At 40.5% G+C, this 25,606-nt stretch overlaps 1 protein-coding gene across 5 annotated transcripts in view; it reads right to left on the minus strand.

Annotated features, from left to right (window-relative positions):
* Lrrc16a (leucine rich repeat containing 16A) overlaps nucleotides 1–25,606 on the minus strand; it is a 306,943-nt gene that overhangs the window by 107,015 nt on the left and 174,322 nt on the right. For all 5 annotated transcript variants that reach the window (XM_013503829.1, XM_013503832.1, XM_005403347.2 and 2 more), the window contains 6 exons: nucleotides 21,181–21,267; nucleotides 14,707–14,810; nucleotides 12,241–12,318; nucleotides 12,036–12,112; nucleotides 9,005–9,109; nucleotides 4,555–4,624 (listed from right to left, as the gene is read on the minus strand). In XM_013503829.1, the coding sequence (XP_013359283.1) occupies nucleotides 4,555–4,624; nucleotides 9,005–9,109; nucleotides 12,036–12,112; nucleotides 12,241–12,318; nucleotides 14,707–14,810; nucleotides 21,181–21,267 (521 nt within the window). The remainder of the gene's footprint in view (nucleotides 1–4,554; nucleotides 4,625–9,004; nucleotides 9,110–12,035; nucleotides 12,113–12,240; nucleotides 12,319–14,706; nucleotides 14,811–21,180; nucleotides 21,268–25,606) is intronic.

Consider the following 25,606-nt stretch of genomic DNA (forward strand, 5'->3'; position numbering starts at 1 on the left):
ACCGGAGAAAAACCAAAAGAAAAAAAAAAAAAGAAGGCGACCAAGCTTAAAGGATTCAGTTCCAATATTTATCAATTCTTCTCTTGAGGTGTGACTATGAAGTAATATGATTTTCTAAAACCAGATCAGAATGCACAGATTCACTTCTTTTCTTTGGATAGATAGATGCACAGAATTCCAGAATCCCTATTACCACACAGGACATTTTCACACCTCTTCTTTAGGAACTAACCTTAGGTAAGAAGTGGACACACATTTCTGTGCATAGCTGTACTAAAGCTGAGTCCTGAGTCTTTAAGAGCAAATTAAGAGCAGCCCCAGGAAATCTGGACATACAGGACACACTATCTTGTTTCCAAAATCAGATATGACTCTAAAATAATAAGCCTAATTCTTTTTGAAAGATGCAAGAAGGCTTTGAAGGCAATTCCAGAAAATGTTTTGGTAAATAAAGAATATTACTTAGCAAAGAATAAAGAATATATTATTATATTAATAATAAAAAATGTTATTTATCAAAATAAAATTTGGGTATTTTCTAAATAAAATTTTAGGAAGACCATTTTGGACTTACACTATAAGTTCTGACATTCAAATGAAAGCTCCCCCATAGCAAGACTTTTCCTCCCCAAATAATGGCTCACATACGAGCGGCCCAGCCCGATGGCATTGTGCCAAAAGCTCTCCCTGCAAACTATTATTATCCACACTCAACAGGTGAAAAACAAAGGCTGAAAGAAGGTAATCATCTTTCAAGCCAAGTGCCTGCCCCAGGTGTCAAAGGAGTCTTTTGATTTCAACTGCCTGCCGCTGGCTGTACACTCACTCCATGGCTCCCACGACTACAAGGAGTCATTTTCTCAGACAAAAGAGAGGTCTTCTTCGTAACACAAAGAGATCAAGGGGATGGAAATGAAGCGATAACATCAATAACGTGGACCACATTAAGAGACATAGAAGGTTTATCCCTATAAGAAGGGAAGTTATACAAGGTTAGACAAGGTAATACAATGTTAATTTTACTACTAATCATATTAGTCCTCACTGATCCAAAAGCATATAGACTACATTTCTGGATTTAGTTCTCCAAATAATAACCATATTTGTCTAATGGGAAAGCAACTTCGTAAGTCATAAATTCCTGCATATACTTTCATCGCATCGTGTGAATCTGTTAATCAAATTACTGAACGTGAAATAGCTATTTCTGAACAACAGTGAAATATTCTAAGATCTACAAGAAAATTCAGAATGAACAATAATGGAACATGCCACACAGTTCCTTTCAAACAAATTTGCTTAAGCAAGGTCACTGTAAGCTCGATTCCTCCTTGGTTGCTCTCTCGCCTCCTCCACCAGCATCGCAGATGATGTCCTTTACTTTCTCTGCCTCCTATACAAGCCGGATTACAGATTCACCCCCGCACTTCTCCTCTATCAAGAGAAGAGGTGAATCTGGATCTAAAATACTACACAGAAGATGTTTTATAGTAAACTACTGATGCATGGACATAAAACACTTTAAATTGTTTCCCCTGGGTCCTGTTTCCATGGAAAGTGGAAGCTGTCATCTCCACACCTGCAGGAGGTACTGAGCAGTCAGGGTCCACATCAGAAACTGCAAGACCCCAAGGCGCACAAAGCACTTTGCTCCAGACACCTGATATCTGAGAGCATCGGCACCTCCCTGGAGCCCCCTAACCCATCCCAGGGAGGGGAAGTGACCTCCTATGATGACCATGGTGACAGGGACAAATATTCCCCACCATCTTCTGGATTTTTAAAATTAGATTTATCTGCTCATAGAAGAATCACATAAATTCTTCAGAGATTTTGACTAGTATGCTAAGAAGGGGTTCTGCCTACTTGGCTAAATAGAGGAAGAACAGGAAAATCTATACCTGAATGATATTAATCTTTTAGGTAGTGAAAGCCCCTTTCTAAGAGCATTACATAAACTCTAAAGAACCAAATACAAAAGGGAAATCCTCAACATGGCAAGCATTCCAACATGGGTTATGTGGTACCTCCAAAGGCTTTGCAGGGAGGCCTACTGTATCATAAAGAGGAACAAACCAACATCAAGTGAAATTTGGATAACTAGCCCTAAGAAGCAAAATGTAACAAAACACTGTAACACAATTTAGAAAAATAATATTACATTTTATCAGCTCTCGTGAACAACGGTACAATGTGAGTGTACAGTGTGGTCCCCAGTGTTGTAATTTGAGCTATAAAGTGGTGACAAACATGATACAAAATACTTTCAAGGCTTCTCTTTCTCATAGGTATCAGTTTTTTCTATTATCCATAAAGAAAAGGCCAAAATTAAATTGGGATTATCATAATAATAGTGGTTAATCTCACCAGCAGAGATTAATCATTTGATCTGAATTTGTTTTTTATAAAAGTAATAAAAGTCTACCAGTAGTTACACTGAATCATAGGAGACTGCCTATAGCCTAGCATTCTGATCTACAAAAATATCAATTTTTGTATGGCTCACCTATTACTGTGTTTGAACAATTCCCAATAAATCACAAAGAAGTCTAAGGAACAAGTTATATAGCAATATAACAGCGTATTCTTTGAGCACAAGGTTCTATATCACCTCATTTAAGAAGAAAATGTCTAACCACACTTAATATTCCAATAATCACCACCATCAATATTGTTATTAATAACAGAGAATCAGGATAGAGTTTTCACGATGGCTCTGCCATTAGTGAGTTGGAGCATTTCAGCTCTAAATAAACTTCTTTGACTATAAATATAGTAACCAGATGACCACTTACTCTCATTCCAGCTTTAAATAAAAGATGCTAGTTTAGCAGTACTCAAGGTATTTAATCAGGAGAGTAAAAACCACATCATACATCATTGCTAATCAGCAGTCAGATCTAACAGTGCTGTTGCATGTATACTAATCTCCCTCCTTTGATAATCCTATCCCCTTCATCTCACTCCTACTCTAATAAAGGTTTAATTAATGACACACCCCTTAGTAAAGTGCTCGTAAGCAGATAATTCCTACTGTATTACCACAGTTGGTTTCTACTTTATAGTCTGTCTGGGTAAGTGAAAGACTTACTGACTTTCACACGATAGGTCCACAGTGAAGGTTAACTTTCGAGGGCCTTTTTTGGGCAGTCTTTTGCTTTTCTTTTTTCCAAACCGGAAAAGTAAGTCACAATACTGATACTGAAGCCCTAAGTTAATGAAAAATCCTACACTGACAATTTATGTGGTGCAATATCAGACTTGCCAGATTCTAGAATTTTCAGAGAGATATTGCGTTAATCTTATTCAATATCTACTATTGGCTTGGTGCCTAGCATTTTGTTAGGAGCCAAAGGAAACATAATACAAACTCTGACACAAATACTGTCTTCCAGAAAACCACAGCCTAGCTGGGAAAGCACACTGGACCCAACTTAGTAACTGTGCAAGACATAAGTTAGTAAGTGTGCAAATGAGTGCCACTATCACTGAGTCTTGACAGTTAAATGAAAACAAGACTGTAAAAGGCTGAAGAGTAGGAAGAAATTTGGTAGACAGTGAGAAAGGAAAAAACAGTAACAGCAATCAACGGTGATGTGTACCAGATACTGTAAAAGAGGCATTCTCCAAAGAAGACCTGTCTTGAACCTTAGAAGAACCCGCTGGGGAGCCACTACCATCTCCATTTTGCAGGCACAGAAATTAAGATGTAGCAATACCCACCAATCCATCTAGGAATGCACAGCCCAGGATCTGAGGCATACTGCAGGATACTGGCCTTGAGCTAGAACTCAGAGAGGAGGGCCTTGGGGTAAAAGAGCGATATGGTAGGAATGTTCTGGGAAGAGAAAAATGTAGGCCTGAAGGGCAAGAGTAGGAACAAGGAGACGCCTCCATCTACTCCAGAGATGGGGGCTGACAGGTTGATCAGAGCCAGGCTTTGAATAGGCCAGGTGGTTGGCACCTGAGTAAGTTCTCACAAATCTCCTCACAAACTAAACATTTCAAGATGGTAGAAGTTCAGATACTCTTTAAAATATAAAGGCTTTTGTGCTCAGTTCTCTTCTACAGGCTCTTTCAGTCAAAGTACTTGGAACTGCTATAATTCTGAGAGGCATATTAATTTTCCTTCTCCAAACCAAGCTATTGAAAGTAAAATTAATGACAAGACAGCCATTTCCTCTCACACGCTACAAATCCAAGTCAAGCTATATGCATTTGTCCCCTGCATCAAACACTGCGTGGTACATTTTCATGATGGCAAAGCTGGTTTATGGCTCTGCATCTCAAGCCTTCACCGAACTACTTAGCAACAGGCATTAAGAATGGGGAAAACACATGTCATTAAAAACACACTGGATGCTTTCTGAATGCTTTTCTGGCGCTGCTTGTAAATGAAACTTGCAAAATACAGAATATCTGAATCTTGTATAATGTGTTTTTCTGCTTCATTTGTACCCTGTGGAATCATAGAATCACACCTTTTCCAGGAAAAAGGTAAAGCACTTTGAGGCTATTATCCATTCCAGCGCATACTGTAAAGGTGGTTTTTACCTCACAGTTGCTGAGATCCAGTGAAACTCCCTTCAAGTTATGATTACAAGCCAGGCCCAACAACAGTGCTCTGAGGGAAGGAAACACAAATATTAATTACATTTCCATACAATGCACACCCAGGAACATTTACACATACACACAAATGTAATCACACTGAATAAAGCCTGGGAAAAAAGTGCCTTTTCTTAATCACAGGTCAGGCACCACACTCTCTCTCTCACATTTTCAAATGCCATCTGCATTTCTGCCTCTTGACAATAGTAAAACAATGACACGGCTGCGTTCTTCCCCTGACAGGCCGGAGAGCCCATCATAAATGCAGAACCGAGCAGGACTGCTATTGCTATGCAAATAAACCAACAGCTCACCTAATTGCATATTGAAATTAAATTGTGGTCATCACAGATAAATTCCCACCTGCATCTTCTTGAGAACAGTTTCAATAATGTTTAGAATATTATTAGGCAATTGTTATTAGAGAAGCAAAGTAGAGCTAGTCTTCCTCAAGGAATTTGGTGGGGAAGGAGTCGGCTCCCCAGTATCCCAGGATGTGGAATTATACCGAGACGAGTTAAGAACTACAGGAGTAGGTAGGCAACAGTGGAGGAGCACACAGATAAGAGGGTCTACATCTTCACCAGAATCTTATCTGTTGGGTGACCAGAATCCTGCCCGCCCAGCCAACTGCCAGGCTAGGGCAAAGCATGTCTCTAAAAAGGGATTTTTTTTTTTTGTCTGCAAATTTTGGAGACTGGAATTGATTGACTAGATGTCATATCTGTATAAAGAAAATGAATTAAACCCACTCTTACAAGTAAGTCCTACACCACTGAGCAGGCCTGACACAAAAAATTCTCATGTGTGCATGCATCGATTAAATGATACGGAATGGTATAAGGCACTGATTATGACCCTGTGAGATCTAAGATGAGCAGAAGGAGGTTCCTGCTCTAAGCAATAGACATCAATGTGTGCAAATAACAGCAACACTAGGTAGGCGGCAATAAGCAGGAAAGTGGGGAACTCGGGCATCCGAATCTACGGTGACTACCTGTTCCCAGGAAAAGGGCCACTCTTCAAAAACAAGCCAGGGCGAGGATGCGGTGAGGAGGGAAGGAATTGACTAGGTCCCTGTTAATCTTTGTCCTTCCTGAAATCCTCAGGCCTTGCCTACTGAGAGTCAGCTCAGGGAATGGATGGATCCCCAAGCCAACCGCCTCCAGCTGCCCAGGCCTCCTCAATGAGAAGAAGGGAAGCAAATGCCTTTCTTTTCACTCTGTAGGTCTTGTTCACGAGTCCCTAAAACACCACTACGAGAGATGCTGTGTATCTCATATATGTACATGTCAATTGTGTATTAAAATTCTTCTTTTACCTAAAAATTGCTTTTTTCCTCTCTCTTCCCTGGGGGAAATACTGAGCTCCTAAAAATACGTGGGACTAAAAAGCAAAAGGTCAATCCTTGGGTCCTAGATCTGACACTCAAAGTGCAGTGACCCATCTTAACATATCACGTTTTGAGGATCTCACATTCTCATCAGTAAAACGACAGAGTTCAGACATTACTCAAGAGGTCCCTTTTATTTCTAGGACATGCTGAGTTTTCAAATTTTATTCACATATTTCAGCAATGCCTTTTTAGGAACTAGAAGGAAAATGCTTCCTATTTCTCTTACATGGATTAAAGCTGTGGAAACAAATAGTGTGCTTTAAGATAAGAAGGTAACAACCCATAGGGTCACAGAAACTGTTACCAATAAAAAATGAAACAGAACAGAATAACTTCAAGAAAGCAGAGTGGGCATGGTGGGTGGGGCACTCGGGAACAACAAGTGTTATTTTTATCAACTCGTAGCAAACCTGCCTTAACAATTACCCCCTCAGTGCTCAAGCACTGCGGCAAAAAGGGATGAGACAAACTGCTATCATTTCCCATCTGGGATTAGGTGACATTGTAATGCTGGGGTAGCACATTTAGTAGTATGAATAAAAATACTCAGGCAAGGCAGTGGAATTGGAGAACAGGGCACTGCATGGCAGAGGGGAGGAGGTGGGGAAGAGATGCTGAGAAAGCAAGAAGCAGCAGTCGGAGACTCAGGTTGCACTTCTGCAAGCAAGAAGTGTCCCAGGGACACTCAGGACCAAACTAGGCCAGAGATTTTGGGGAACACCGAGGAACAGTGGCACCATGTCCTCCAGAGCCACTGAAACACTCTGACATGGACAGAAAATGGCCACAACCGAAAAGCGTGACTAGGAAGGCAGCATTCTATCTTCTTTTAAAGGACCCCAAATTGAGTGGGAAACTTCTAGAACATATTATGTTCACATTGAAAGTATTACTCTCAAAAGAAGTCATGTTTCCTGAGCTCATCTTCCCACAGCAGCTGACCCAAAGCCTTCCAGGCGAGTGGGTCTCCCTGCTCCCTACAGACAGCGATGGGCAGTCGGGGGTTAGGAGCACCACAGAGCCCCGTGACAACCCAGCTCTTCTCCCTGCTGGGAAGGCCTCCAACCCAGCCCAGCTTCTCGCCTTCCTCCTCGAAACCCTGTCAGGGTGGTAATCCGAAACCAACGCCTAACGAATATCCTGCAAGCTAATCACAATCCCCATGTCTGCTTTCCTGAAAATCCAAATGGAGGGTATGACTTAAGTTTATCTGAGCCTCAATTTCCTCAGCTATACAACAGGAATAACGATACCAGCTTCCCAGACTATGGTCCGCATTAAAGGAGACAGTGCATGTAGAAACACCCAGGGTAATGACAAATGACAGGGTGGTTTTCCGCAGTGCCCTTCTATTCCCACTTCCTCATAGGTAAACCTGAGCACCTCAGCTGTGGGTATCTATCTTCTCACCTTACTACAGCCCATCAAATGGCCACATGAACTTGGTTTATAGACTCTTCAGCCACAAAGCCTTCCTCCTCACATTAAAAACTGCGCTGAGTAAAACACAAAGCTCTAGAAAGACCACTGCTTCAACACAATTAAGCACTCATTTAAATAACAGGTCACAAGATTTAACAATTACAACGTACCTTTGAAGTACAATATTTATCAGTGCATTGCTATAATACAGCATGGGAAATCCAGTACTGTCGTGGTGTGGAATATTGCTTAAAATCAATTACATAACCAATGAACAATTACTCCTATTACACAAGGGTCATCAAGAGTGAAAGAATTAGAAAACTGTGTTATATCTAAAACTGTTTTGAATGTGCTAACCTCCTGCTAATGGGCACATCAGAACGTGCCTGGTTTTCCTTTGTACACAAGGTCCTCATATCTACCCACTGCAGGTGCTCCAAAAATATCAGCTGAGTAAGTAAATATGATTGAATTAAAAAGGTACCCCTTCAGAATACTAATTCTGATGCATTTCTTAATATCTGTGCAAATATGCCATCAGGTTTTTTAACTGTTTGTGGCTGCTACATTTAGAGACCTGTAATACAGGATTTCGACATTTTTTTAAAAGTCTCTACAATTTCAGACATTTTTCAGCACTTGAGTGGAGCTATTTTTCCTAAGGATGTCTTTTGCTTTAGTCTTATGGTACTAGGTGGAACCAAGCACTTCATACCTCTCAAAAACAATCCAAAACAGGGGCGGGGGGATTTCTCAATACTTTTCTAGTAAAACTCTTAACATTTCACACAAATTACAGAGGGAAGGTGAACGCTAACTGACACATTAGCTGGGGAAGGGAGAAATGTGAGCACACACTGAGCCAATGTGACATCCCACACACCCGCAACTACTTGAAAATATAGCATTATACCTTCTGGAGACTCGGAATTTGGCTCTCCCACCCTTGTACATGAAATGTCTAGTGTTTCTGGTGATGGCAAATAGAATTCTCAAAAATAACAAATTACTTTCAAACTTCAAGTGAAAAAGTCAGAGGCAAGCCATACTTAACTCAGTAATTCAGACACTAAAACACTTACTTAAACAGCGATTTGGTTGCATATACAAAATGTACCAACTATTACTCTTAGTTGAAATATTTATAATAAACATTGATTAAAATGCGTAAGAATATGCCTAAAATGAGCTGAGTGGACATTAATATAAGGCGGTGGTACCTGGGAGCATATTTTTGAATAATATTTTATTAATTAATACATGAACTGAATGCATTCGTGTACTTCAGAATGCTATTTTCATACATGCACAGAATGTAACTTTTGTAAAAGATCAGTGACTACTGCCAAGGACACGAGCCAAAGGAAGAATTATTTTTATATTGACAATGCAATAAGATCAACAGTGCATAAAGTAGTTTAAAACACATTGACATACTCTTCTGTCTTAAAAGAAGCATTCTCTTTCACCTTTTCGGTCTTTAGATTATATGTCTGTCTCCTTTCCCTTAAGCATACTCATAATAAGAAATTGAACTTTAAAAGCTCTGGAGAAAATGAATTAATCACTTACTTTAAGGGCTCAGGAGATAGCTTTGTGCCAGAAAGGTTGATTTGCATCAGTGCTAGAGAGCTACTAAAAAACTGCTTGAAAGACAGGGGCACTTCTTTTCCTTTCCTGAAAAGACATAGGAGGCATACAAGTGTTTATTTCCAGCAAACTTGTTTATTGGTTATTCAGACACCGTGAAATAGCCCATAAATCAGACCCACTCTCAGTAAAAACGTAAAGGTAAAAGAACCATGTACGTTCATGTCTGAGCCCTACATGAGGAAACCAGCCCTATTAAGTACATGGATTAAGAGAGCTTAAGACACATCACTAACTTCACAGAATCATTTATTCCTATTCTTTGTAGCTAGTGAACACCACTGAATTTCAATCCTTGGGAAACTCCATGTTTGGAGCATTAAAAAACTGGAGGTGAGACATGTGTATTTTCCGTCAATTTAAAAGAGTTCTCCCACTGCCATCTCAACAATAATTTTAGATGGAGCAAGCCGGAGATGCAAGAAGATGGGAACCTGATGTCGATCTAAGGACCAGCGCAGCACTCTGGAATGGCAGGAGGTCTCCAGGACAAACTGCCTAATTAGTTTTATATCCACACTGCAAATCTAATCATTCCAGGCCAGACACTAGAATAAAGAAAAAAGTGAAACGGCCACACCCTCTATCTCATCCCCTTGCTATTACAGTGAGAAGTAACTGGATCCAACCACACAACTCAAGGACAAGTCAAGAGTCAGCACCATATGGGAAACAAAGAAAGAGGATTCAAGAGTCCACTTCAACCAGAATTCAAGAACACTCCGCTTGCTTTGTTCTGCCTCACAGATTACAAGGAAGGACTGAATAAGCCAGTATATGTAAAGCACTTAGCCTAATGAATAGTAAGCAAACAACAGTGCTGAACCCTATGCTGCAGAAGGACTCAGAATCTCAGGGTAGGGGTATCCTAGTGATCTAGCTCATACACATTATTAACACTGAATGATATTTTGTACAGAAGTCTGGGGGAAACGTCAATATTTGACAGGTTAAAAATAAAATTTCAAAAACAGGTAATTTCAGGCTGCTTGAAAAGAAAAATCTACGCAACTAGAATCTTTTTCTTTTGAGAAAAAAAAAATCCAAGTGAGATAAAAGAAAATCCTGGTAGAATATGGATTAAACATTTTAAATAACTCTCCTTCTAGAGAGTGCAATGATCTTAGCTTACGTACTTCTGGCCATTTGTTGATACTCAGATGTTGTTAAATGGTTCTTTGGGTATAACTTTGTTCCTACTGCTTTGTGTTAGTGTTGACTGTTTCATGGTTTCCAAATATCCACTGCCCCTTTCTGAGGCACAGAGGCACTGTTACCACAAGCACAGCAGGATTTGCACCATGGTGCCCCTACGGCCAATGGGATGTGAAAGGACCCATGTTTCACTTCCCAAGAAAAGCTTCATTAGAGAGCGCGTGCACTGCCTCAGTCCCTTTCCCTCTGCCACATGGCTGTCAATATTCTCGACAGAGAATGCTCCCTCCAGGGTGAAGGTGAGGTGGCTAGCCCTGAATGGACATGTTGCAAAACTACCACCGCTGACCACCATGAAGATGGGCAGGTGGCTATCAGCATCAGTGGTATGGTCTTGATCACTACAGAACAACCTTATTTACCCTGACAGACAACTTACAAAATTATCAGTGAACAAAAGTCAGAATAGCCTGGCTCGCAATCCCTACCTCAGTGTAAATGCAGTAATTTTAACATAATTACTAGGGGCTTTCCATGACTATATCTAGGTAAGGTGCGGGGTATTAAATAGTTTAATCATAACCTTTCATTTGGAAGACAAGGCAATTTGTTAGCACAATTCCGTTCTACAAGCTTAATAGCTCTACTGAAGACCAGTCATCACAGAATTCACAGTACTGTGAATTCAAAAGAGCTGATTACACAAAGACATTTATATGCTGTGCTGTCGTCTTGTAACTCAGGTCCCCTGTCAATTACAGCTCCACCAAAGCATGGCCTTCATAAGCTGCCTTTGAGCACACGAATGCACCAGACAGCCTCACTGACTACTCTTAACAAGCCCACCCACCCTCAAAGTGAAGTATCTTGGAAGTCTCTCGGCTTCTCCCACCATAATACTCCTAAACTCTATACTTTCTGACTTTGCTCCATTGAGGAATTTGTGGCATATTTTCACTACAGTAAAGATTCGCATCATTGGTGAAGTAATGGACCAAAAGTACTTTAAAATATATAGGTAAATTTTCAATGTATATTTGTGGAATAAAGCATGCCACACAGCTGAATTTTCCAAGTAAGTGGGGATTATATCCTTCAATATATGATGCTTCCAAAATGTACTACTAAATACAGAGGTATGTCTAGTTCTAAGTGATACTCTCATGCTGTCAAAGAATATATAAGGACGACAATATGATGACTTGCGGTCACAATTGTGAATGCTAAGTGTTGGGCTGCACTGATATATTAGGTGGCAGAACTCCACACTTACATAGCCCATGTGCTTTCCACAATTCTGCCACATTCTCTCTCCATTCTGACTTGCTGGTCTTTGTGAATCTTACAGCTCCTAACCTTGTTTTACAAAGAGTTCTAAAGTCAGCATAGTGAAAGTGAGACCCTGATACTGATCTCTGCTTCCTCCACAAAGTTGAAGTGTTGTGTCTTTGGGATGACTATTCACTTTGCTCCCACAGTATTTATACTGACTTCTAAGCTCATCACTGAAAAGTATCTTCAGAAGATCCTAAAAGGGTTTTTACTATACAAAGAGAGGGTGCGTGTTCACACAGGAAAAACAGTGCATCACTGTGTAATTCACATAGTCAAACTGGAGTTACTAAGAATATTAAGCTGTCGTTTAAAAAGCTGTAACAAAAACTTGAACCACTGAGGCCTAATAATTCAAAGAGGATGGCTTAAGGTCATCTTTGTGTACAACCTTCACCTTCCATCACTTCTATTTTCATTATCACTATAGCCCAAAATGACAATGACAGCAGGAATAAACCCATACCGGTGGGAGAAGACAGTTCTGGAGAGATTGAGCACAGCTAAGTACTGGAGGCACCCTCGCAGCAGAGCACCGCAGACCTGGGGAAGAAAGAAGCTGGTCTTAAGTATCTTTAGGATTAGGAAAATATGTTATTAGAGAAAGAAGCCCTGTACCCCATCTAAAGAGCTGTTCTGAGACCCCCCAAAGTGATATAAATAAACATTACCATGTCCAGAGAACATTCTGTATTGGATAAATCCAGATAAGCAATGGCATTTGGCTGGGCCAAAAAATTATACATGTGCTTGGAAAAAAACAAAAACAAAAACAAAATAAATATTAGGATCCAGAAACACACACAAACAATGCAAGCTACTGTTTTTGAAAGGAAGTTGCCCCTATTCCCCAAGACCATTCTCTGCTGTTCCCAAGAGAATTTGAAGAATTTTCTGTCTTTCCAATACACTTCCCTAAGAGCAAAAATCCAGAGAATTTAAAATAAAATTATGTTCAAATTTTTTTTAAAAAGGCCAAATGGAATCCTGACTGCCAGCACCTCCCCTCATTTTTACGCATGACTTAAGTTTTCCTGATTAGCTCAATTTTTATTATACAATTTTGGAACGATGCTAATTAATTATAACTCCTGAGATTAAAGTACCACCTGGGTTGCAGCCACCTTATCAAAATGCTAATCAGTTTTGAAAGTGTTTAAGGAAGCATTCATCTGAACTTGAACCACTGAATGGTCCCAGGCTATACTCTTTTCTGTCCAACATAATGATTTTTCTAATGATTTTTTTCTAACCTTAGTTACTTCCAAAAATCGATCACGGATGCCCTAGCAGCACTACCAGTCTCACATACAAATAAGATAACTTCAGGGGTCACAGTGATAATTCTTCTCCCACTTCTGCCCCATGCAAGGTGATCAAAACAATGAAATTAATGACTATGGTTCTCTAATTGTCCCATATGAGCTGCAGCCAGCACTTACCAAAAACAAACTGAGTCTGAGCTCCCCACCACCAGACACTTGCAAACATCAACAAGCCCGAGTGTCTCATTCCTTGGGAATCACTTACTAAGTGCAGCCGTGTAACTGCACGGGTGCACGGTGCTTCAGAACACCCCTCTCAATCAAAGAAGTCAGGAGAACAAAATATCAACACGGAAATGCTTTAGCATAAACCAGACACATCCAATAGATTGTATTACAAAAGATTCTGGTTCAGAGAAATAATTTTGCTTTCAATTACACAAAGTTATTTAGTCTCTCATTGCCTGGTGCTAGTGACCTTAAGGGACACTTAAATTGGGTGTGATTTTGCTCCCAGCCACCAGTAGGGGGAGCGCTGACACCCTGAAGTGGTCACAAGCCCCTACTAGGCCAACACTGTTCCAGCTACTTTTCCAGGAAGGCACAGAGAGAGAGACAGGAGCCTGTGCACCTGCCGTGGGACCCCAGAACCTCAGCGGTCTCTGGCTGGGATCCCACTCTTCCCCGGACCTCATCAATCCATTTCACTGTCCCCAGAGATCAGCCAGAGCAAGACTCACTGGCCTGGGAAAGAGGTGTTAAGCGGTTGTCCGATGCACCCATGATACCCTTCTTTTCAGCTGTGTCTTATTTACTCTCAGTCTCTTCTTGCCTCTCTGCCTCTATCCCTACACTCTGCCACCATCGTGGTTTTGTGGTTTTGTGTCAGACTCCCTGCTTCATGCGGGGGGCGTAGGGAGCAGGTTTATAAATCCTCAATGAAGGTGATGACCAAATTGGAAAATGTGTTGCAAAAGTCACGGTGAGCCAGGAAATAAGTATTATTTAAATGATCTCAAGTGCAAAGGAGAGGCAGAGGAAAAGAAAAAAGAAACAACCACAAAAGCCTTCATTTGTGTTCCTTGGCTTACACGTGTAAGCTTTTTTTAAAAAGTGAGAATAAATTTCGCTGTGATTTTGATACCCGCAGAGCACGGGAATACAAATTCATTTGGGCCCCTCAAAGATGCTCAGCTGCTCTGGGTCCTGGTGTTCGAGGGTCATCTCTCCTAAATGCCACCACGCTGACCAGGACAGAACAACTGCCACATACAGTAATGCGGGCATGCTTCATTCTCCGTGTCAATGAGATCTGCCAAGCATTTTTATTACTAACTCAGGTGTACAAAAAATCTTGTTATAATGAAGGAGAACTTTTAGCCTTATACTCAAACCCTAACAAGCAGCTACAGCATACTTTTATTTCATTCATGGAATAGATCAGGATTTGTCTTATCTCAATAACCTCTTTTAATTGCAAACTATACAAAAGCAACTACCGGTCTTGCCAACAACACTCTTTAACGATGACATAGTTCAGTTTATACTATCAACTTTTTTTAGCAGGCAATTGTAACTAGTGTGCTAAAATGTTTTAAAATGAAAAAAGCTCCTTCAGAAAAAGTATTTCCAAGAAGCATGTGAACTTCTGCATCATTACACGAGAAAAAAAACAACTGTGGTGACAGATTACATTTAATTAGGGAAGGCGCTGGAGTTTTCATGAAAACACTTCATAAGCTTGTAAGTGCACGCCTTTAAGTGCCAGGACAGAGAGGCAGGGCAATCAGTGGGAAAGTCACGTGCAGGAATTAGTCCAGGCTTATTCGGTGCAGCTTTTGGGAAGCTGTAAGCCAGGAAAAGCAACCTTACCGAGAGGTCATCTCCGCGAAGGACGTTCCCTGAGAGGTCCAGGTGGGTGAGGGTGGAGGCAGTCAGCGGATTGGCACTGAGGGACTGAGAAAGGCTGTTCACCCCTGCAACGTTGGGAAACCCAGCCTCAGTTTCCCTCCAGGAGACAACCTGAGGCTGTGAGTTTCTGCAAATGGCTCAGTAATCCCACACAACTGTGGGACTGAAGTCCCCATAAACACAGACACCAAGCAGGATCGCTGTGGTGGTGTCATTTTCGACACACCCTCAGAGAGGACAGGTGACACAACCATCTCGCAGACCCAGGGACAGCGATGGAAGCAGCTGTGCTCTGTTCCACAGAGTACACAAGCATTTGACTTTGAAGTCCCAGAATGATACAAGCAATCTCACTAACAATTTTCATCGTTCTCTGGATTCTGCCAGGTGACTCAAGTCTGCAAACATCACTGAAATGATACATGTACGTGTTCAGATACTTTCGTGGACTTAAGTACCAGGAAGTTGATGGAGGAATGTACTGTCTACTTAAATGTGTTACACTCGCAAAGAGTGAGACAATATCCGTACACAATGTAAGAAGCAATCAAAAGGAAAAACTTTTAATTAGTACGCTCTTTACATACACAGTATAAATGGCTCAAGGTAAAGTTAACTGGGCTATACTGATGAATCTACCTCCACAAGCCGTGCCTGAGGAGAGCAGATCATGTGTGGAGAGAGCAATATTCTCTTCTATGTGGATGACAGTCACTGTCACAGGCCTGTCTCAGCCTGGGGTGGCTGGACTTTTATCAGGTCATTGTGTCATGGTGCAGGAAAGGCCCCCTGAGGTATGGCATTGTGAAAGAGGAGCCCGGAGAGTCTGGCCACTCTCGGTGCTCAAACACTCTCAATATCCCTGACGATCATTCATAGGATAACGGGATAAGGAACCCAGCAGTGCTCTGTTTCCATCAAAAGTCTGTGGCTCCGAATTATCTAATCCTAACCAGGGTAAACTTTCACATTATTTTGTCTATTGCTTGTTTCTTCAGTAGAATTCTTTTTGGTAATCCTGGCTTGTGTCAACTACCCTAAAGAGAAAGAGGGGAGAGGGTTCTGTCCAGACATGGGCAGCCATGCTGGAGCTGTGGAGCCAGGCTTGGTTCAGGCAGAGCCAGATTTGGTCACAGCAGCAAGACTGGAAGAAAAGAGCTGGGGCTGGAGACAGAGTATCATGGAGCCCCTCCCACCATACAACAGGGCTACTGTCTCATCTTCCGGGGTCAGACAGAGGTGCTGGGTCTGGCTTGGGCCTGACAAAGGCCAGTGACCCATTTCTCAAGGGTGAGTGGATGCTGGGTACAGAGGAGACAGAGGCTTTGAATGGAAGATGTTGTAGTAAAGAAGTACTTCTTGGCTGTCAACCCAACATTTATCAAATGCCTACAAAGTACAGGGTATTGGGAAATATGCCTAAGGCCCATTACATTTTCTGCCCTGGCAAAGTATAAAGATCATCATGAAAAAAAATTAATTAAACTCCAGGATGAAACATCAGTGTTACATAAGGAATAGTTTTTTGTCTCAAAAAATCTTTGTTAAAAACTACTGTATTCTACACAGGGGCTTCCAAGATCCAGGGATACCACCACCCCCAAAGACCAGTTCAGTGACAGACACAGACAGACAACACCATGGTTTATATGTAGATGTTCCTCCAGAGCCTCATAGGTGGGACTTTTGAAAATCACAGGGGTGCTAGAGCTAAATGTGGTAAGAGGTAGGGCCTGGTCAGAGGAGCTAGGTCACAGGGGGTGTGACCTGGCAGGGCTTATCTGCCTTCTGGCTTGTTCCTTCTCTCCCTGCTTCCCAGCTCCCATGAGGTGAGTAGCTTTTCTTCTGCCAGGCCCCCCTGCCATGCCATGCTGGCCTGGAGCTGACCCACCACAGACCGTAACTGTGAGTCAAAACAATCTTTTCTGCCTTTAAGTTGTGAGTGTCTGGTATTGAGCCTTAGCAACTAGGAAAGTGACTAAGACAGATGACTACAGATGGCCCTGCTATCCCTGGGTTCTGCATCTGTGGATGCAACCAACCAAGATTAAAAATACTTTTTCAAAAAGAATCTCATGTGCATTGAACATGTATGGACTTTATTCTTGGTCATTATTCCCTAAATTAATTAATACAACAACTATGTAGATTGATATTGCATTAAGTAATTTAGAAATGATTGAAAATACATTGGAAAGTACACCTAGGCTCTGCCCAAATACTGTGTCATTTTCTATGTGGGCTTGGGCAGCATCTGTGGAGCTGGGTACCCAGGGTGAGGGAGAGAAGCTCTGGAACCAACCTCTGCAGATACTGAGGGACAACTGTGCTCACTAACCAACCAGGAAATTACTGTCAAGGAAGCAAGAAATAAGAGCTTGCAATGAAGCGGGTGGAGTTTCAGTGAACTGCAGGTGACGAAAGGAATCTTATAGGAAAGGATAACTTCTGGAGATTATCTCCTGCGATTGTTTCACCGTCCAACTTCCTTTAGTTTGTCCTGTTGTGAGTATTCATCTGTTTTTATAAATGGAACAATTGAGTCTGAAGCATATGGAGAATGCCAGACTCTCATTAAGGAAATCATTTGTAAAATCATGCCCTTAGTGAGGTATCACAAAAGCCAATACATAAGTTCCAAAATTAGAAGGCCAAATCCGTTTCGACAGCAAAATGCTCCCTGACACGTGTGGGCACTTGGCAGGTGGCCAGCATCAGAGCAGACTGGAGAAAGACGCATGTTCTTAGCTCAGCCTCACGCTACTGAAAGGGAAGGAAGGTTCCTCGCCACCTCCTGCGCCTGCGTGCGCAGGAGGCCTGTGCTAAGCGGCCCACTCAGAGCAGGAAATCGTGACGGTGTAGGACTGGAAAAAATCAGGACTCTTACAACCCAAGCTTGACGCGAATTTGCGTGCCATTCTCAATTCTGGCTGTCTAGTGATTTTCACCATCCCTCATGTTTATTATTGGAGTGTTTACAGCTGCAGAATGGGGGTACCAGATGGCCCTGCCACGAAAGAATCTGCCAACCAGCGGGATAGTTGCTAGAAATCCAGAAACTCAGATAGCTAACTGAGATAGAAAAAGGGCACGTAGAGCAGTGGGGATGTCATGGGGAGTTTTTTAAAATCTGTTTTAAATTATGAAGCCATGAATATGTGTTCTTCAGGAACTAATATATGTTAGTCAAATTCAGCAGAAACTTAAAACTGCAATTTAATCTGAGCTATTCTAAAACGGCAAGCTTTTTAGAATCTATATGTAAGCCTTTAAGAAATTAATTTTAAAAAAATAATAATCCCAGCATGCGGGAGGCTGAGGCATGAGAATCGTCACAAATTCGAGGCCAGCCTGGGCTACATAAATTCAAGCCAGGCTGAACTACATAGTGAGAACCTGTCTCAAAAAGAAGCAGACATAAAGCATTTCAAGATATCTGTCTTAAAAGGTACAACTTACAATTCTTTGGGTCACATACAAACACATTTTGATATATACCTATGCCACCTCAGGACAGAGACAAACAGGAAGTAGGACCCTTGCTTGTGAAGGCACAGCTTTTGTGTGACTATGATCATGAAGATGTACAGCAACCTGCTTTGTCACCTTGGGAGGGACAGGACACCCCACCTTGGGAGGGCCAGGGCACCAATAAGAGGTGGCACGAGGCACCTGGGAACTAAAACTTATCATAGGAAGGACCAATGATCACTACATCCTTCTGTTTGTTTTACAGTAATGAACAAATAAAATAAAATAATGAAATAAAATTTTTGATAGAACTTCTATCTTACAAAAGTTATGCTCACACTATGAAACACATGATAAAAGATGAATTTTTTTAATATGCAGAGAACTGATATAGATTAAGAAAAAAGATAATGAAAACAAACCTAACAACGAATGTATGTACTGGTAATTTCCCCAAACAAATGCAAATGATTAAAGAGTGGAGAAAAATGATGTAAGCAATGACCAGACTCATTGAAATTAAAATGTCAGAAGACTTGGATACGCTTGGGAAAAAATTAAAAGAAGAAATAACAGGAATGAAAAGAAAGAGATGGTAATAGTATGAAGAAGTGTGTGGTGGTCACATGGAAATAAGCATGAAAACAAGTCTTTAAAATGCACCAACTCTTTTACCTAGTAACTCTACTTAAATAAGCTTACCCTAAAAAAGATATGAAAGAAATGACAAAACTTGGTGGCCAAATTCATGTTAGTGTTCTGGCACTGCTAAGAGCTAACAATTATGTAATTATGTACTGACAGGTTATTTAAATTAACTATAAAATATAATTCCCTACCTTGCAGTACCATGTGACCACTGAGAGTGGTAATGTGTTTGCCGATATAGATGATCATGATTCACTTTGCAGAGAAAAAAGATTATGAAATAATAAGCACAATATAGTTCCATATGTGCACGTGTGTACATGCATATACACACACACTGTGAACAGGAAATAGCACACAAAGGTTGTCACTAGTTGCCACCAGACACTCTCGTGATGCTGGCATTAAGAGTAATTTTTGCTTCCTTATTTACACATCTCAGTAGCTTCTAAATCTTTCCCAGGAGTATTCTATGCCCTGATAATGTTCAGCACAAAACTAGATAAAGCTGACTTTCTGAGGTGTAACAGGGAGTGTGCAGAGGGCCTAAATTTAGCTTTAGGGTCTGGAGATAGGTCCCAGCTCCGAAAACACTACCTCTTTAGAAAATCTTTCCCCGTGGTAGTTTACTTTCATGCCTTAATCTTAACCATGTGTGCATGAATATGTGCACAGAAAATCATGAGCCTTGTGGAACTAATTCCAATTTTAAATCACTCTAATGTAACTGCACATTGAGAGGCATGTGAAACTGGATGGATATAAAACCCAAGGGCTTGCTCCGCTTCATTCATTTCCCGAGGCACATTCAGTGACAGCTAGGGACATGTCAGGGGCCTGGACACAGAAATGCGTGAGGCAAAGCAGCGACCACCCAGACACCGCAGGCTAGGATGCCATCAAAGCACAGGGGGAAGATACTGGAGTAGAGAGACTGAGGTTGGAGCGCAGAGACAGGAAGGAGCATCAGAGTGAGCTGTCTGAAATGCAGGAGGCCGCTGTCTGGAAAGGCTTCAAAGAGAGTGAGACAGGATGGGAACTTACAGGTGAGCAGTAATTCACAAGGTCTGCACGCAGGGACATTGAGTTTGTGTCAGGATAAAATGAATGTACAGTATTTGACAATATGAGGAAGAAGATGAGGATGATGAAGGTGATGGGGGTGATGGCAGCTGCTGGTATTTATTAAGCCCTCGGTGCCAGAAATCACACTGTGTGTATGTTAACACATTTAAGGCTACTATCCATGCTAATGTAGATACTCTTATTTCCATTTTACACATGTGGCAGCGGGGAAACCAAAGGGATGATGTGAGCACATTCATAGTAATAGCAAGGTCAGGGCTCAATCACAGGCAATGTGACATGACGGACAAGGCCACATACAGTGCCACAAAGGATGGGGATCTATTTAGGATGCAGCAAGTTGCTCCATTCAAGAAACCTTCTCTTGAATCCCCATATTGGTCCAGGAGCTGTGCCAGGAGCTAGGGGTCTGGAGACAATAGAAGCAGAGGAAAGCCTCGCTCCCATAGGAAGGACATTCCCACAGTAATGTCCCATGTGTGATCTAGAAATAATATAAAGGGAACAGCAACTGATTCTGGTACAGCCTTAGGATAAGGAACACATCTAAGCACAGATCATCAAAGAGAAGCTTTGGTAAAATAAACAAGAAGCTGTCCAAGAATGTCTGGGATGAAAGAAAAACTTTTCAAGAATCCAAAGCAAAAGATGAAGATGTATGCTAAGACAGAATGAACGCAGGATAACTTGTAATACTGTTATACAGGTATGAGTGGGCAAAATAATTACAGAATCAGCAAGATCTGGTGAGCAACTAGATAAACGAGAAGAGGGAGGAGTGAAATCAGGGCCTGGGGAGAAAATGAGGCAATTTCCAGACAGAGAAAATAGAAGCAAAGGAGGCTATTGTAGGGTCTCAGCAGTGAAGCCCAATCATTTCCTGTGTTTCCTGGGAAGCAGAGACTCCATCTGACAGTTGCATGTTGGGATCAACTTGTTTTTCCCAGAATAAATCAAGAAAATACTACCAGGTGCCTTTCAGAATGTGAGGTACAAGGCTAGAGGCAGCAAGGAGTTAGTTCACTGACTCAAAGCTTAAAAAATTCCAAAACTGTACATGAATTTCAAAATAATTCTCTATTCGAAAAACACTTTAAATCATCAAATTAGATTCCTATAATGGTTTTATCTTAAAACCGCCAAGTCATATTTTTACAATGCAGGTACATAACAGAATAATTTTAACTACAGCAATATTAGAGGTACGATGTTAAGTAAGATATACTATACCTTTAGGTGACAATGAGGTTTTAGATAAATTTAAATGCTTTAATCCCTTTGGGAGTTTGGCAAACTGAATACTTAAAGAGGATACACCTGAGAAAGGAAAAAAAAGATTATTAGAATTTTCAAAGTCTCAGAATTATGTTTTATCTGACGATGCATACAAATTAAATTTGATTCCAACTAAATTGACCACCTTTTTCTGCCTAAAGTCAGAGCGTATTTTATAATCATTTATCACTGCAACTCCTTTTCGTCCTGTCCCACCTATTAGGTAGGAGAAGAGGAAGATTATTTAATTAAGCAAAACAGTATCTGAACCTTTATCATTACAGATAGTTTTCTTTGGGCCAAGTGCCATTCTCTCCTCACAGTCCTATTTAAAATGCAAATCCTCTTGGAAAGAGGCATATAATCATTCCCCCCTTTTCTTTTTAACCTCTGTCTAATGAGTTGCTCTCTCTCCTGGATGAGCAGATGCATGCTCTTTAATTATTGTCAGGAAGAATGGAATAAGATTAACTGTTCAGATAACAGCTTCACTTTTAACAGATGGATTCCCATACTTAATTGGCTTAGGGTTAATCACCTCAGAGCAGCAGAGCATGTTTACATTTCTTATAGGTGTGTTTTGTAACTTGTAACAAGGCACCAAGAATTTATATTACTGAAATGTAGGTATTCTTTAAATTTAGTGGCCAGAGTAGAAGCTGGAAGAACAGGTCCACTCTTTCATGGACTGTAATGAAAGTAGAGGGTTAGGAGCTGAGTAACAGATAAACATGTGTCCATCCCTTAGGGCCTTCCAAACACGTCCACTTATAGGTGGGCCCGCAGTGCCCAGGCACATGTTCTTGGGAACGCTCCTTGAAGAGGACTAAGCTCAGGTTCCGCTTGACTAACTCTTTCATCCTGGGCAGCAATGAGAAACAACTCTGCTTGTTGCTACCTTATTATGTAATCCCAGAGTATCTACAAGCCTTAAGAAAATGCATAAGAAGTAACTACTGTAGAAATAACATAAAGGTCTTACACCTTGACTAAGCCTTGAGATGAGCTGAGTGTTTCCCCTAGGAAGCTGGGTGTTTGAGGAATCCCTGCCTCTCTCTCCAGAGAGTTCCAGTGCCAAAGAAAAAATAAATCACTTGATTAAATGTTGAACAGAACACATCTCCAGATCTGAATATGCTAATCCTTAAGGTAAATCTATGCAATTCATGCTCTGGGAGTTAATGAGGAGGAGTGGGGAAAGGTGGAATAATTGTTGAAATGTGCTTAAGAAAAAGGTCAAAATAGGGGAAGGAGGGAGACAAAGAAAAGGGAAAAGTACAAAACAAGCAGAAAAACAGAGTTTTATCCAAACCAATGATTACATTAAATATAAATGCACTAAATACTCAGATTATAAATCAGTGATGATTTATCTGAATACAAATATCAAATTTTTTAAGAGACAGACCTAAAAACATAGATATTCAAAAGAAGTGAATATAAAATGATGGGAAAAGATACATGCTATGCCCATTAACCAAAAGGTATGTGGGGTAGCTATAAGAAGTTATATTTTGAAGGTTTTTTTAATAGAGATGACTAGAGACCTTTCATCAATGAGGAGGATACAATCATCCTAAAATCTGTATGCCCTAATTAACATAGTCCACAAACATAAAAGTAAATCTGATGTAACAAAAAGGAAATAAATGTGTTACTACACACACAACCCCCAATAGCTACCAAATACATTTCTTCACAGAATTCACTGAACATTTACCAGATATGACCATACACTAACTTGTAAGGTCTCAATACATAATAGAATATTGCTTAAGTACTGTGAAATCATACCAAAAAATTCTCTAACTGCCTTGTTGTATGTTCTAGAATTGCTATTGGTAGACTGGAATTAAGATATAAATTATAGCCACAGGGTAATTAGAAAATCCCAAAATAATTATAAATTAAATAAATTAAATAACTCATTTCTAAGTAGCAAATGAATCCAAGAAAAAAAAAAATCACAGTGGAAATCTGAAAACTATTTTGGGTGAGTTAAAAACTATAATACTACTATTTTTTATATAACTAAAGGCATACTTAAGAAGTGAATAGTTCTAAATATATGTATATATTAGTAAGCAAGAAGTTTGTAAGTAATTATCTAATCATCTTTACCTATTTTGAAAAATAGCAAATTAACTCAACCCTACCTACATAAACAAAAAGACAGATATAGAGAAAAAAGTTAAAAAAGAAAAAGAAAAAGGAAGTGCTCAAGTAGAAAGCAGTAACAAAAATAAGCAAACTCAACAAGGCCAGTTCTTCAAAGAGACTAATAAATAAACCCACAAACCAATAAAAAAAAAGTGTGGGTATGAGATCAGATTATCAAAATCAGCTATTAAAAAACAGTATCAGAGATCCAACAGACATGGCAGATACAAGTAAAGGTGGAAAAGAATCTGTAAGTTAAAAAAAATCACTTTAGAAGAAATGCATAGATTCTTTATGAAAAGCACAACAAACTAAAATTAGTAAGAAATAATTCCTACAGCCTTCAATCTAGTCACGAGTAGAAATCTGGTATTTTATTTATTTTTTTTCCAGTGTTGGGGATGGAACCCAGGGCCTCAATCATCCTGAGCAAGACCTCCACCATTGAGCAACACCCCCATTCCCAAGGAAACAAATCTATAAGAACCTTTCCTCAAAAAGACAAATACAGACGAGTACACACTATATAATTTAATATCTATGAAGATCAGGAGAGGGCAAGGTCCAGTTTCATTATGGAAGTCAGAACAGCAGTACCCTGTCCAGGTGCTAGAGGGCTGGGGTTGGGATTGCTGGGGAGAACCTCATGGGAAACCTGTGGAGGCCTGCTAGTGCTGTACTGCTTCTTCTTCCTGCATGTGTGCATGCGCCTCTGTGTGTGCAGTATTAGTAGGGAACAAATCCAGAGTCTTCATACCGAGCTACACCCCCAGCACTCTTTTTTGACAGAAGGTCTCACTAAGTCATTCCTGGGCTGGGCTGGAACTTGCAGTCCTCTTGCCTCAGTCTCCTGGAGTGCTGGGATTACAGGTATGCACTCCCGTACCTGGTTTATATTCTACTTCTTGAAGTTGGTAGTGCTTGCACAGCAGTGTTCACTTTGTAAAAGGGCATTAAGAAATAAACTGGGCATCAAGTTTGCGTCTAGAATGTCTCCAAAGTCCCAGGTGTAAGGTTTAGTCTCTAGGTGGACTCTTTGGAGGAGGTGGGTGGGGGAGGCGCTTGTGGGAGGTCCTTAGGTCTTGGGCATGTGCTCTCCAAGGGAGGCGGTCTCTTCCTCCTCTGGAGAGCCTGGTCTCTTCCTCTTCCTTGTTGCTCCCTGCTATGTGACATAAGTGGCTTTACTCCTCCTAGGATGGCTGTCTCAGCACAGACCCACAGCAAAGGGCTGAACATTCACAGCTAGAACTTCCCCAACTGTGAGCCAACACAGCCTGTCCTCTTCCTAAGTGAATGATCACAGGGGTTGCATTATAGTGACAAAAGTGACTTAACACATTTGGGATCGAAGGGCTTCTCTGAAAGTACACTCTACTTCACTGAGAAAAAGTATTCAAAAAATTCAGACTGAAAGAGTAAAAAAAATACCAGAATCCCACTTTTAAATTTTGATAGGAATTATCATTGCCTACAATGACAAATCCTTCTCTGTTTTCTTTTACCTACCAAAGTATATGTTATAACAACATTAACAAAAACAACATTCTTAAAGTCATGTTCCATATCTTCAAATCATTCTAGAAATACCATCTACCAGATGAAAAAATTTTTCTGCTAACACCTACCATTAAACTTTAGATTTATTGTGCTCTGGATGATTCTGCTTTGTTCTTTGAAAAGACAATTTAAAACCGTGGTAATTTTTTGTGGCAGACACGCCTACAACATCACAAGACTCTGTAAATGTCTATATTTAAATGAAAGACCAGAATGGAACACTGTTTACACTGCTGGAGGTGCCCACCTACCTGCTCACTCCTTAATGAGAGAAGCAGATAGAAAGGAATGAATAATCCAATAATATTTTCTTCAGAAATATATCACACCAAAAGTAGCACAAATAATAAATCTGAATAAAGGTGAGTCCAATCATGTTGAATAGTTTTTTTCTTTCTTTTTAAGAATGTATGAAGGTAAATAGGATTAAAGGTACAGAAATAAAAGTGCAGATAAAGATAATCTGGTTAATGTATTTTAATCAAATTCTAAATAAGCTTTTAGCAACACACAAAGGCCACTTAAGAGCACATCTAATTAAAACCATGGTCTTATATCCTAGAGGAGGAAGTTTTAATCAGTGATTTCTCTTGATGCTTTGAAAAGAATATCTTATAGGCTTCCGCAATAGTAAGATTAAGGGTTGACAGTTCTTTACTTATAA

The sequence above is a fragment of the Chinchilla lanigera genome, unplaced genomic scaffold (assembly GCF_000276665.1).
Source record: "Chinchilla lanigera isolate Chin_1 unplaced genomic scaffold, ChiLan1.0 scaffold00082, whole genome shotgun sequence".
Taxonomy (NCBI): Eukaryota; Metazoa; Chordata; class Mammalia; order Rodentia; family Chinchillidae; genus Chinchilla; species Chinchilla lanigera.